Below are 14,175 nucleotides of genomic sequence, written 5' to 3' on the forward strand. Positions count from 1 at the left end.
AACAAAAGCGGTGATTTATATAAGACTACAAATTCTTTAAAAGAAGTGGTGGATAAAAATCTACTAAATTGAATTTATTAAACCAAGAATCACAATAATAAAGTAAATTTTGAATACATTTTCTGCAATTCCATAAAAGAGTGTAAATTTTATAGTTCTATATCATGTTATACGCTGTCAGCCAGCTGTTTTTCACGGCCTATGTGAAAGGTCAGTGTCAGCAAGAGGTGGCGCAGCCTAAATGTAATTCCAGTATCAGCCACCGGTGTTTGACGCGGCCTAAATGTAATTTCAGTGTCAGCCACCGGTGGCTGACTCGGCCTAAATGGAAGGTCCAGTGTCAGCCACTGATGGCTGACGCGGAGTTCAACGTGTTAAAAGATCAACCTCCGAAGTGTATGAAGTGTTTTTTATTCCTACTTAAAGTTGTTTTGAGGTTGCTGCAAATCTACTTTAGAGAAACCAGCTTAGAGAGGTTATTTTTGAGGTGTACAGGATATTTTTTCTACACTTCAAGCAAATAAGTATGTTTGAGGTGTGAATAATTTCACTCAATCTTAACTAAAAGTATTGCTGAGATATATATGAGGATGATTTTATGAGGTTAAAATTGAGATTTATTAATGAGGTTTTTTTGTGGCAAAACATTTTCTACCTCATGTATATTTTTTTTACATCGATCAATCTCAAACCAACCTCAAAAACACCTTACTTTTTTGTAAGGGTAGTAAAGGGTTTAAAATGTATTTTTAATAACCTAAATGCGGGAAGTATAATAGAGAAAGAAACATCTTAATTAATTACCATACATTTGAGCAGAGAAGGAATTAGATGGATGACAGCTTTAAACATGGAACCATGTTCCTCTGGCTAGATGACATATTCGGGCGTGTCAATAGCAAAAAGTGTATTTTTGTATTAAGACTACATGTTAGTTATATGTTTAAATTGCATCAATGCAACGTTACATGCATGAACACCAGAATGACTTTAACAACCACAATAATTATAATAGTAATTTTTTGATTGATAAAACAAAGATTTAGCTCATCCTACGGTGTTGGCAACTCTATTGCTTCAGCTTCTCTTTTAGCTAAAGTTTGTTTCGGACTTGAATATATATATATATGTCTTGTTAAGCTTTTTCATCTGCGTAGCTTCAATTTAATTTCATGATGAGCATAAGTTTAATTCGTTTTAAAGGGGTTGGATGGACCTCCCGGTTTTCCAGGTATGAAAGGAAACCGAGGTTATCCTGGAGCACCTGGACTTCAAGGCCCAAAGGTGAATAATTCTTTATTCTCTCTTATCAGTTCAGAAATTTAAAACCACAAGTTCGAATTAACAATTTATCTTTACAGGGTGAAACTGGACCCGCAGGACTGCCGGGTATTCCGGGAGCTAAAGTAAGAAAATCGAAATTCATTGATCTATTAATAAGTTCAAATAATAAACAGAAATATTCGTTTTTGTTTATTTTAACGATATTCGTGGAATGTTTGGTACTTATCTGTTTCTAAGGTCTTTAAAACCTTTTTCCACAGTAACTATATTAGGTAACTATATCAGTATATTACGAAATACTACCACTGCACCTATTATCATATAACCACTAGTTTCTATGACAACAACTAGTTATTCTATGATAGCAACTAGTAGTATTGGATTCAATTATAATTTAACATTTCTTTTAAGGCTCTTAAAATAGTAAAAAAGTTTAACATCACGAGTATACAGTATGGTTTTCAGGAGAACTCTTCCAGACATCCGTCTCGCGTCGTGGCGGGTACCATGGTTACGAGGAAAGGTCACTTCGAATAGGGGTGTGTAGTGAATAGTTTTGTCTAAATCTTAGCGTATGTCGTCGTGAGTAAACCAATCGATACTTTCTTTCCTCAATTTCACCCCATTAAAAATGTGCTCTCGCTTGTTACCATAGCAGCAGACAAAACCCAGACTTTCAATCTGGAGGAGTTCTCCTCAAAGCCTCACTATATGTAGTGCGGCTTTCAGGAGAACTCCTCCAGACATCACTCTCGAGTCGTCACTGGCGACTGACGCGGAGCGAGTTAAGACTGACATTGATGACTGACTGGGAGCGCAAGGTGTAAATTGTTTTTTTTTCTTCCTTCAATTGTGTTTTTTTTTCCATTTGCTTAAAATAACGAAAATAGTCTTCAGTCTCTGAAAATAATATGAGTAACTGTAAAATTCCCGTACCAATCAATATTATGTCAAGTTTTTGTTTAGATAATTTGAAAATTCATTTGTGACTTCACTAGTTTAATGCTGTACTACATCATGAATGTGTGTCAGACAGTAGCAGTCCGGTACTGAAACAAAGAGAATATGTTAGTCCCTAATAGTTAAAAAAAATCAAAGCAGTTATTCAAAACAGTAACTTTTAAAAATTATTTAATTTGATCCTTTTTTTTAGGGTGACAGTGGATTACCAGGATTTCCAGGACAAAAAGTAAGAAATTCAATATAACATTTATGACTTTTTTAATTATCTAATAAAGTTAATTATCTAAAATATGATGAAATTTTTAAAAGGTTTTTTTTATGTGAAAATATTTGTTGAATAATTTTGTGTTATTGTAAATGATCGGAGAGTGAAAACTATTAAGATTGGTAATTTTGAAACTTGGCAACAGCTCCTAGTTTATTTTAGAGTTTTTGATAAAATCCTTTTACTACTAGATAGGGTGGAAGACTTTTATTAAAATAAATAAAATAGTGATAAAAGTGTTATGATGTTTTTCCTTTTTAAATTAAAGTGAAAGTTTAATAGTTTGTTGACTTTAATTAAAAGTAAAACTATTGTTTGATAGGTTGTAGTAAATAGGCTAATGGTTTTTAATTTTTTTTAAAGAAGGCCTGATTTGGGTGCCTTGTTTATTAATTGTTAAATTTTCGCTTTATTTTAAAACTTTTTAAATGAAACAAAAGATTCTGGATCACCTAAGTTTTCTTGAGCATTAAATTATATAAAAATGCTTTAAACTTTTCGACTATTAAATAAAATAATGAACAAGCGCAACAAACTATTGCTTGAATTGAATTATCTTTGGATAAACGAGCTATAACTGTGTGAAAAACTGATCTGATTTCGAATAGACAGTACGTTTATGTGTCTGATTTCGTTTCTTTAATTCGAAATTTCAATAATTAGCATATCTGAAGCAGCCATTTGAGACATTGAGTAGGCACTTGTTATGTAACTATCCCATTATATATATATACATATATATCATGAAGTGCACTGAGAAATTGAGATTTCATTTGCTCTGTTTTATTTTATTGCTTATAGGGTGAACGAGGTTTTGACGGAGTACCTGGTCTACCAGTAAGTTAGGAACAAGTTGTATAATCGTTCTTATTATAGTTCATCAAATTATTAACCTTATTGCAATTGTTCCTAATACTGTTAATTCTTTCAGGGTTCCTCATGATTTTATGAAGAGGTAAAGAAAATCAGGTAAGGCCTATACTGCCTGCAATAAGAAAAAGAATTCCTGAAATAAAAATTGTTGGCTCATCGATGAAATGATTTCGATTAGAAACAAACCCATGGTTAATTAGCAACACATAAGCCATAAGTTTATTTAATTTAATAACAGTTGTTGAACATCCGGGCCAATTTTTGGGGAGTTTGTGACTACTTATGTTCAACTCCGTAGCTTTGAAATTTCGAACCCAATCCAGAAGACAAGGGAACTCCTGGATCATCTACTGGGAGAAATTTTCCTTCGTTGAGGATTTTTGATGGAACTAACCCCTATTTGCGTTACAAGGAGAGGAAAACCACGAAAACCTTCCACAGTTAGTCTGACAGTAAGGGGTCTCTAACCCACGATCCATCTACCACTGAGCATATTTTTACGTCAGCACTGTGATCGATGCAGGCCGAATGCGGTATTCGTATCGACCAGGCACACCTGAGATTCGAACCCGGTTCACCTCAGTGGAAGGCAAACGACCCTAATAAGCCATCACGGCTCAAGATATTAGTTTGATGTTCTGTGTCATTTCAGTTTTCCCGTGGAAGGGCCTTAACAATCTTTATGAATTATTTACTTCAAGAAACGTGTTTCACTTTGAATTATAACTTATCTACTGTCTGACCGGTTTAATTGATTGGCCAGATAGTGTTGTCTGATACATAAAATCACCCATTCTGATAATACATACCTGCCAACTCTTCCGGATTTGCCTTAAGATTTTATTTCTCTATTTAATTGATAACAAGATCTTTGCATTCATATTTGATTCTTAATGAAGTATTTTTGCTTTAGAAATTATTTTCGTTATCTTAATATTTAAACATGCATAAAGATGACCAGCTAATTATTTCATTGCTTTTTAAGTTTTCGTAAAATGTCAATAAAATATTTTTTTTATAACGACACTTTTATAGGCGTTTCATTACTACTAGATAAAAACTTCTTTGAAGAGCGTAAAGGTTGGCAGGTATGATATTAAATACTAACTTTAAAAAGATAATAATTGCAACTGAATATTATAATAAAAATACGAAATTTGATATCAATATAATATAAGAATTCCGTAAAAATCTTTACTTCCATACCACATTTTGGGAGAGCGATTTTTCTGAAGAATTAGTCTCTAGTCTTAGAAACTGTATATGATAGTTTGACCCATTCTTACTCAAGATGAACATTGAATTTGCTAAGTTTCTATGGGGCTTAAAAAATTGTATTACCTGGCATACAAAAGTCAAGTATTCAATGAGAAATACCTAAAAATAATAATTCAGCACCTCTTCAAATTTTGATAAACGGCGCCAAGCTGTAAGATGGACCGGATAAGCATAGTTAAATAAGAGTTTATAAAACAAATTGAGTTTACAATTTTTACTGCCTTAGTCATGCTTATTTTTAAAACATGTTCACCCCAGTCACTGCGCATTAAAAAAATGTCAAAAATGCCATATGATGGCATATACTCCAGTCTTTCAAGAAACTCGACTATGTGAAAGCAGGTGATTTTTTTTAATGTTTGATTAAAATTCATTCCAAACTGGACTGAGCAGTCCCCGAAGGTAGCTGGTAATAAAATCATCACATTTCTAGCATATTTATGGATGGAAGAAATGTCTTTGATTATGAAAACTTATTCGCTGTTGTTTGCCCAAAAATGGAAACTGTCTCGTAAAAGCTTTAATCACAGCTATTTGTTTACCAGAAGAAATATAAAACTGATAGTAATACGCTTTTTATATATAACCATTTTTCAGAAGAGATAAAGAACCTTGGGTACCAAGATATAAACTGCATGATTTTACTAACAGTTTTTTATTTTCAGGTTTATAGATAGTCCTGATTGAAAGATGTTACCTATTAAACCAGGGGTAATATTGATGCTATTCTCCAGCGAATGATTAATAATATGCAGCATTGTATATATTACCGTATTGTAGCATTGTATAGCATTAGCTAATATAAATATTTGCCTCATTTCAATGCAATGCAGCATTGTAGCAATGTATAAGCAGGGAAATATTACAGGCCATGATGGATAGTTGCTTTCTTAAAAAAAATTTTTCGTGTGTAATTACTGCACACCATCAAGGTGACTTTATTTCATCGGGACACACCTCAAATTTAACGTTTTAAATATATTTATCATAAAAATAGTGCATGACAAATGTAATTTCATCGGAGTGCATTAAAAGAGAAGAATATCGCTTTTAGTTTTAAGCCTTTATTGGATTAATAAACAATATTACAAAATAAAAAAATACTAGGAAAGAATAATAAATAATGTTGCGCCTAAATACTCCGGGCCCGAGCTAAGGATTTCAAATTATTAATTAAGGAAAAAGCTAAATATCAAAAGTATCAGCCAATTTTTGAAAGTCTTCGCCAAATGCAAATCTTAACAATTTTTGTAATATATTTTCTTTTCCTGTAGAAAAAATCATATTCCAAAATACAATTTTATTCGCCAAATTTACGATTTTATCGCATTTGGCGAGGGCCCTGAATAGCTTTAAATTAGGAAACTATGGATAAAGATGCAAGTATTAAGTTGAATTTATAATAAGATTTTAAAACTTCATTCTTGATTAATTTTCATATACCTTTTTCAGGCGNTTCCAGTTGCATTTGTTTAAGCCATTGGAGTAAAGATTGCACCAATTAAAATTCAGCTGTACTTTCGAATTTGATTAGTGCAATGTTTACACGAGTTTGGTTTATCACAATATAAAGAAAATTTGAAATAAAAAATGCCTTTTTTTAGATAAACTGTTTCGTTCAGTATTTTTTTTAATGAAATATTGTGGATTTTTTACTAATTTTTGAGGCCCCCAGAAAGTGTGGGCCCTAGGCCCGTGCCTATTGGGCCTAGGCGATAATCAGGCCCTGCACAGGAGCATTTTTAGAAACTTGACAGGAAGATTCCTTTTATTCGAATGTATCATACGTTAAAATATAATTGGAAATTCTCAACTTTTAAACCTAAGCTCAAAGATTTATGTACTACTTGTTACTGAAAAACATCTCTACAATATATAAAATTTGATAAGAGTAGAATCAAGTTTGCATTCTGTATTTGATGTAATAGCCTGATTATGATAATAGCTTTACTTGAAAATTTAATTTCAGGATTTGAAATAAATCGTAATGCAGACATTTTGTCTTCTGTATTATTAAATAAATCTACTGGCTGGTGCGTCTTCAATATATTATCCGCCAAAGCTCGTTGACTTATTTTTATTTTCTCTACTTACTAATTTGAATTTAAAAATCTTTCAAATTTCTCTTTTATTTCAATACATAAAATAAAATACTAGCAAATTTAATTATTAAAAGTAAAGGAATTTGGAACTAATATTTTCATAATCAGAGAGAGAAGAATTAAATGTTAGGTTTATTTTTTTAAAAAACAATCGCCGTTTTGTTCTGTTTTCTGTTTCTTATTAAAGTATAGCATTGTTTTGTCCAAATTAGTATAGTAGTTTTTTTTTAATCATGACTCATAATTTATGGTATTTTTGTGTCCGTTTTTGTTTATTAGAATGTTGATTAACTGTATAAAATTTAGGTTTCGCATGTAATTATTAATACGATTGCCGTGTTTAGAGCAGCCATTTTTTGAAACTTTTCATTTTATAAAAATTACTTAGGAATTTTTTTTAAAAAATGACCTTAAAAAATTCTCAAAATTTTAGAAAAATTTAATGAGCTCTTTTATTCTAAATTACTTATGATAAACTAGTTTGTTAAATTTATATTTTATCTTCACAGTAAGAATATTACACAAAATATCACTTAACACTGTTTTTAAAAGTTAAATTATTTAAATTTTTTTTTTAATTAATTCTCTTTTTTTTTTATTAAAAAAATTGCCATTCAATTGCTATAGCCTAGAGAAGATTTAATCGATGACTGTGATAAAACATCGATAAAAATTAGCTTTTTAATGAGTTATTGCATGTAGAGTTTTCTATAACTATTGTTAACGTTATTAGAAACATAAATTTTTAAAAAAAAATATTGTCCATGTTCATTAAAAATATGCACCGAAGAGCCATTACATTATAACCACCCTGCTAATAACATGTAGGACCACCTTTAGCCCTCAAAACTGCTAGCACCCGCCGTGGCATTGATTCCACAAGGTGCTGATAGGTAGTCTGAGGTATCTGGATCCTGAAATTCCCTCACATTGCGAGGGGGTAGCGTGGCAGCACGAATTTGGTTTTACAAGTAGGACCACAAATGCTCTCTTGGATTAAGGTCAGGTGAATTTGCGGGCCAAGACATGACTTGAAAGTCACTGGAATGTTCTTCGAACCAATCCATGACAATTCGACCCTTATGACATGATGCATTATCCTGTTGGTAAACACCATCCCCGGCAGGAAAAACGGTTGCCATGAATGGGTGAACATGGTCTGAAACTATGTTCAAGTAGCTGCAGATGTCAGGGATCGTTCTATGAGGATTATGGGTTCTAATGTGCCCCATGGAAACATTGTCCTGGGCGAGAAACCTTGAAAACCTGGGCGAGCCCATTGTTATAGATGGAGGGTGGTCATAATGTAATGGCTCTTCNGGTGAATTTGGGGGCCAAGACATGACTTGAAAGTTACTGGAATCTTCCTAGAACCAATCCATGAAGATTCGACCCTTATGACATGGTGCATTATCCTGATGGTAAACACCATCCCCGGCAGGAAAAACTGTTGCCATGAATGGGTGAACATGGTCTGAAACTATGTTCAAGTAGCTGCAGACGTCAGGGATCGTTCTATGAGGATTACGAGTCCTAATGTGCCCCATGGAAACATTGTTCCTGGGCGAGAAACCTTGAAAACCTGGGGGAGCCCATTGTTATAGATGGAGGGTGGTCATAATGTAATGGCTCTTCGGTGTATATATCTGCTGATCTTAAATTACTTAAACCGTTTTTTATCATTCTTATGCAAGTTTGTTTAATCTTTTCTTAGTTTTGGATAAGAGCAGTCAAAGCGTAAAAATAGTGATTACTAATTTATTATGTTTGCTATTATAAATTTTTCAAGCGCTTTATTCTTTAAAAAAATACTTTGTCAAATTTTATAGTTCTTGCATCATTTATGAAAACTTTTTATTTTATAAAAAGAGCTTGAGATTTTAAAAAAAAATATTTTTAAATAATTTAAGTGAATTATTTAGCAAATCTTCTAATTCAAAGATGATTACGCTGTATTTTAATAAGGGTAATCAAAAGAAGAACTCATTATAGTTGCATTTGATATGATATATTTAATTACTTAAAATGAAAAATACTGAACGAAAAATAACTTAAATTTTGTTACCACTGTAAAATATTTCTTTTTACACCGCGGAGCAAAGTGGCATCTCTGCTATAGAATGTTTTCAAAATTGCTGATATTAAAATTAAAAAGAAGTTACTAACTTCACTTTCACCTTTTTTAAAAGCTTCAAGCATGATTTTACAAGACTGTCAGGATCAATATTTCTTTTTAAAAATATCGATCAATATATCGATGGAGTTTACAGTGTTCGTACAAACCAGAATAATTTAAAAAATAATTTAATTTATTTAATAAAAAAAACTAATAATAGAACATTAGTAGCATCATATGTAAAAAATAGCTTTTTGTCGTGCTTTTAACCCGTTTTGTCCCGAATTTATATATTGAAATGATACAAAAAGTAGTTTTATGGAAAAAGTTATATAATATATTTTCGAAATTAATTGTTTTTTTCTACTGTTAGGGCATTCAAAAAGTCTTTGATAGATCTCAAATACTGGATGCTGGATATTGGGGTTATCTCGGCGTTTGGCGCGAAGCGCCACTAACCGATTCATCGATTCTGTTTTGTTGTATTCTGGGAGGTCCTATATATCTTTGAAGTTGTAGTATGTTGTAACGACAAATCAAGTCCTTATAGAAGTAAATCTTTAGTTGAAGGGAAAATCATCTTTAGAATGGGGAGATCCCCTTGAGTAGAGTTTTATGATAAAGTTAATAGTATTTTGATAGTATGCAGTCTGAGCATAAAAAGGCGGTAATTGGGCTGAAATTCGAATTATCACGGATTATATCAATATCGAACAATTTATTGAAATCTGATGTGGTGCATGTTTTTGCGTCGCTGTAAAATTTTGTGGTCAATTTAGCTATAAAGCAATTGATATCATCAATGTTTAAGTCTTTTCTGAGNGAATCGTTGACCAGACTAGAAGTCAAGTTAATCTGTCTCGTATTTCAAGGTCCGTTCAAAGGTTGTGCAGTTGTCTGTAAATAAGATCTGATAGTTTCACTTTCGCCTGGTAAGAGTATAACGTTCTGAAACATTGTTCAAACATAGCTGAAAATCATTTTTTGTTGAAAGAAAACATCACGTATACGGATATTACTTATGAAGAGGTTGTAGTGTTTTGTAACTTTCCATAAAATGAGAACATTTCTAATTGTTCTGTGGATGGTGATTTTCGTCACTGAAGTAGTGCATGCAAGTGTGTATAGTATTGGTGAGAATTTTGTTTATTTATTCTTTAACCTCTACGAGACGGGCGAGTCATTTATGCATTCTCAGGATGTCGATAATCAGGATAAAAAAAGATAAAACTGGTAGCCAAACTATTTTTTATAGCAGTTTATTCGTGGGCGGAGTTATAATTGTTATTTACTTAATTCACCACTACTTAGTTTGAATTAAGAATTATATAGATACACTTTTAACACACTTGACTTGGATGTGTTAGATTTAACACGTTCACGCCGGGGAAAGTGAAAATACTGGTAGAAGAACTATTTCAATATTACATAATATTCGGGAGGAGTTAATCTATTCTCAACAATAACAATGCACTGTAAGGAAATTAATCACGGCGAAGAAGCAATTCAATATAAAAATTGCATCCGTTAAAAACAATTGGTAGTTATGGATTTTTATTATTCTCGGAAAAAAACTAAAAAATGAAATTTATTGTTACCAGTTTACTTCGGTGTGCTGCCAAGATGAGACAATCTAGCGTGACCCACCGGTGGGTCACCCCGGCGTGAACGTGTTAAAGAAAAAGCAAAAATAAATCCGTCAAATTAGCTATGCCCAAATTGAATCAACCGTTTTTTTAATTTTTTACTATCTTGATTCGGATTCCGTACAAATGCATTTATAACTCACTTGTCCCGAAAAGCAAAGAAAAATTAAGGATTGGATTGAAAGCTTAATAAGTTTTATGAATTGCGCATAAGCTGCAATTATAAAGAACCGATATTATGAGATAAAAATGCAGGGAAAGAAAAAACATTTAAAAAAAAAATCCTGTAAAATCTTATGTATATATATATAAAATCTACATAGGTTACAATAATACTAAATTATTAAGGATTAATAACTTAATAAGTTTTATTAATCGCGCATAACCTGCAAATATAAAGAATATATACTATAAGATAAAAATACAAAGAAAATAAGGAAAGGAAAAATTTTATTTGAAAGAGAAAAATTAATATGAATAAATAGATGAAATTTTAAAAATTCAAAAAAAGTCAGAAGACAAACCAACGAAAAGGTAGAACCTTATTGTCAGCTCACACGATTAAATCCGCAAAAAAACTGCAAATTATTTTTAAATTTTGGCACATTTTTAAATTTAATTTACTTTTATGATCCGTTTGTAATATTTTCGTACCAAGGCATTTTATGGGACATTCCACACTTTTTCAATTTTTTTAAAATAATAATTAGGTATCACGATGTACTTTTTCTATACTAGCGACGTATACTTTAGGTAACTATAAGTTCTTAAAATTTTGAGAAACAAGTTCCAATGCAGAAATCAAATAGTATGCAACTTTTTCTCGGTGGCTCTTAATTAAAAAAAAATTCTGCTGTTTCGGTGTAGTTTCTGAATTCATTTAAGGTGTCAAATACTAGGATATATTTCAAACACATCAAAGTTGGTATCAAGTAAAATGAACTGGGTTCGCAGAGAAAAATATATAATATTGTGTATTAAAAATAGAGAATTTTTAATGTGTCAAAAGCTATTCTTCTTTTTTTTTGTTTTTTGAAACAGCTCCTGGTTATTGTCATTACAATGGAATGTTACATCAGCTAGATGAAAAATGGTATCCCGATCCCTGTACATCATGTGAATGCCTCCCTGGAGACAATTACAAATGTTACAGAGAATCTTGTCCTTACATGGAATGCAAAACAGAGAAGTACGTTGTTTTTGGAGAATGCTGTCCCAAATGTAGAGGTAAGTAGATCACATTTTTTTGTTTTGGGTGCATAATTGGAAACATCCAGTAACTTTCTTAAATGGTATGATTGTATTTGGATATGACAAGTATAAGTCCTATTAACATAAATCTTTAATTTTGATTATTTTATAGTGTCCACCTTATTATTTAAATTTGGTGATACCAGTTTGTTAAATATTAACCTCGCGTAGTTCGACCATTGAACCTATTTGGGTTACTGCGTTCCACTTCTATTTTGTATCACCACATTTCGTAAACGATCATGTTCCCCTTAATTTTATTAATACCTTTAGATTCTATTTTGGGACTTCATCTGTTTGTTTGTTATTTACTTTGAAATCGATAGTTTTTTCATTTTCTATTTTTTTTTTAAACTGATTATAATCAATATCCAAATGCAGTTTCATTCTATTTCAATATACACTCATGGACAAAAAAATTAGCGCACCAAAGTCGTCAAAATGAAACGTAATTTTACATACGTAATGACTACTTTGATTTAAGTAAATGATTAGAAAATCAAAGATTATCGTTTTTCTTTGATTTTCTAATAATTTACTTAGATCAAAGTAGTCGTTACGTATGTAAAACTTCGTTTCATTTTGACGACTCCTTTTTGGTGAGCTAATTTTTTTTATCCATGAGTGTATTATATTATTGTTGTGGAGCTCTAATACACGTTCCGAAAACAATTGAAGTCTTTAACTCATTACTTCAGTCATCTCATTAAATTAAATAAATATTATTTCGCAACAATTTATGTTTTTTTCTTGTTTTTAAAATGTAACAGTAATATTATAAGTAGATGAGAGGGGCTTAAGCGGGCGCAAGTTTTAACCATATCTAAAAAATTTTTTTCCATTGACAAATTTGAGGCTAGCTTCATTTCAGAGAACTAAAGTAGACACGTTTTCAAAATAATTATTACTATAAAGAAAACAAGTAAAATAAAAATGGAGCTAGCTAACTTTACTCTAAAAATGCAGTCTTGAATAAAATAACCCTAACTAGCTTTATATTAATTTATTTTAAATCCTGTTTAACCCTTTAATGAACCATTTATTTCTAGTAAAGGTAAATTAAAATATTTTTGGAATTGAAATTGTTTCAAGAATAGTAATTGATATAAGAAAAAAAACTCATTTAGTTTATAAAAATGCCTTTTTTTGTGGTAAATATATTTAATACGACTTATTAGGAACTTATTGACTTTTATTTTTCTTTATTTATAAAATAAATTCGATAAATACTACAAACTTCAAAAGGAATTATGTATTTTATAACTTTTATACGTTTTTTAAACTAACAAATGATAACCAATTTAATCAAACGCACTTCAAGAAAGATGAAGTTATTAACAAATGAAAACTTAAATTAAAATTGGTGGTAAGTATACTTCCCACGGCCTTCGAAAAGGTTAATGCGAAATGGGCAACTTGTTTTATTTCAACGTGAGATTTGTCTTGAATATGGGTTGAATTTGGAGTGGTAGCAATTTCTATTCTTTACTTACTTTGTGAAGTGGTAGCAAGTGTTATGCTTTACTTACTTTGTGAAGTGATAGCAATTGTTATTCTTTACTTACTTAGTGAAGTGGTAGCAATTGCTATTCTTTACTTACTTTGTGAAGTGGTAGCAAGTGCTATGCTTTACTTACTTTGTGAAGTGGTAGCAAGTGCTATGCTTTACTTACTCTGTTTTTGATATTATAAATTTGATTTGGGCAACTGGATTTACAGTGTGAGCAGAAAAAATTATCCCAAATGAGATACTGTTATATATTGAAACCCACTGCACATAATTTGTTCGAATTTTAACAATTAACAAAACTAACAATCTAACTTGCTTTACGCATGCTGTAATTTTGACAAATTTTGTAAAACATGTTTATTTAAACTTTTTTTTGTCGTTTTATCTTACTTCTGGGGCGATTTTTTCAGATCATTCTCCATAAACAACTTAAACAACTACACAAGACCTGATTATAGTGTAGTGAAGTTAGGCGATAGCAAAATTTAACAAATTTTGTTTACCTTAATTGTTATTACACTAACACTTTAACTATTGTGATAATCTTCAGCTCCTACATCGATAACAATTTAAATATTGTATCAGTGTTCCCTACAATTCTTAGAAAAATATTACGCTTGTAATAAAATTGAGACGACAATCTTTGATAATTTGTAAACACTACTTCTTTATTTTATAACTGTTGTTGAACAGTCGACCCAATTTTTTTTGGTTTACGACTATTAATGTTCAACTCCGTAGCCTTGTCATATTGAACCCAATCCAGAAGACAAGGAAACTCTTGGATCAACTATTTTATTTTATAACCGTCGTTGAACAGTCGACCCAATTTTATGGGTTTACGACTACCAATGTTCAACTCTGTAGCCTTGTCTTCTGGATGGGGT

The 14,175-nt window shown here is 31.2% G+C and overlaps 2 protein-coding genes across 2 annotated transcripts in view; both read left to right on the plus strand.

The window, feature by feature from the left end:
• LOC107442625 (kielin/chordin-like protein) overlaps positions 1–14,175 on the plus strand; it is a gene marked incomplete in the record, with an annotated part of 123,606 nt that overhangs the window by 35,537 nt on the left and 73,894 nt on the right.
• LOC107438360 (uncharacterized) overlaps positions 9,711–14,175 on the plus strand; it is a gene marked incomplete in the record, with an annotated part of 42,347 nt that continues 37,882 nt past the window's right edge. The window contains 2 exon segments of the mRNA XM_071187126.1: positions 9,711–10,014; positions 11,569–11,754. Coding sequence (XP_071043227.1) covers positions 9,939–10,014; positions 11,569–11,754 — 262 coding nt within the window.

This window comes from Parasteatoda tepidariorum, chromosome 10 (assembly GCF_043381705.1).
Source record: "Parasteatoda tepidariorum isolate YZ-2023 chromosome 10, CAS_Ptep_4.0, whole genome shotgun sequence".
Classification (NCBI taxonomy): domain Eukaryota; kingdom Metazoa; phylum Arthropoda; class Arachnida; order Araneae; family Theridiidae; genus Parasteatoda; species Parasteatoda tepidariorum.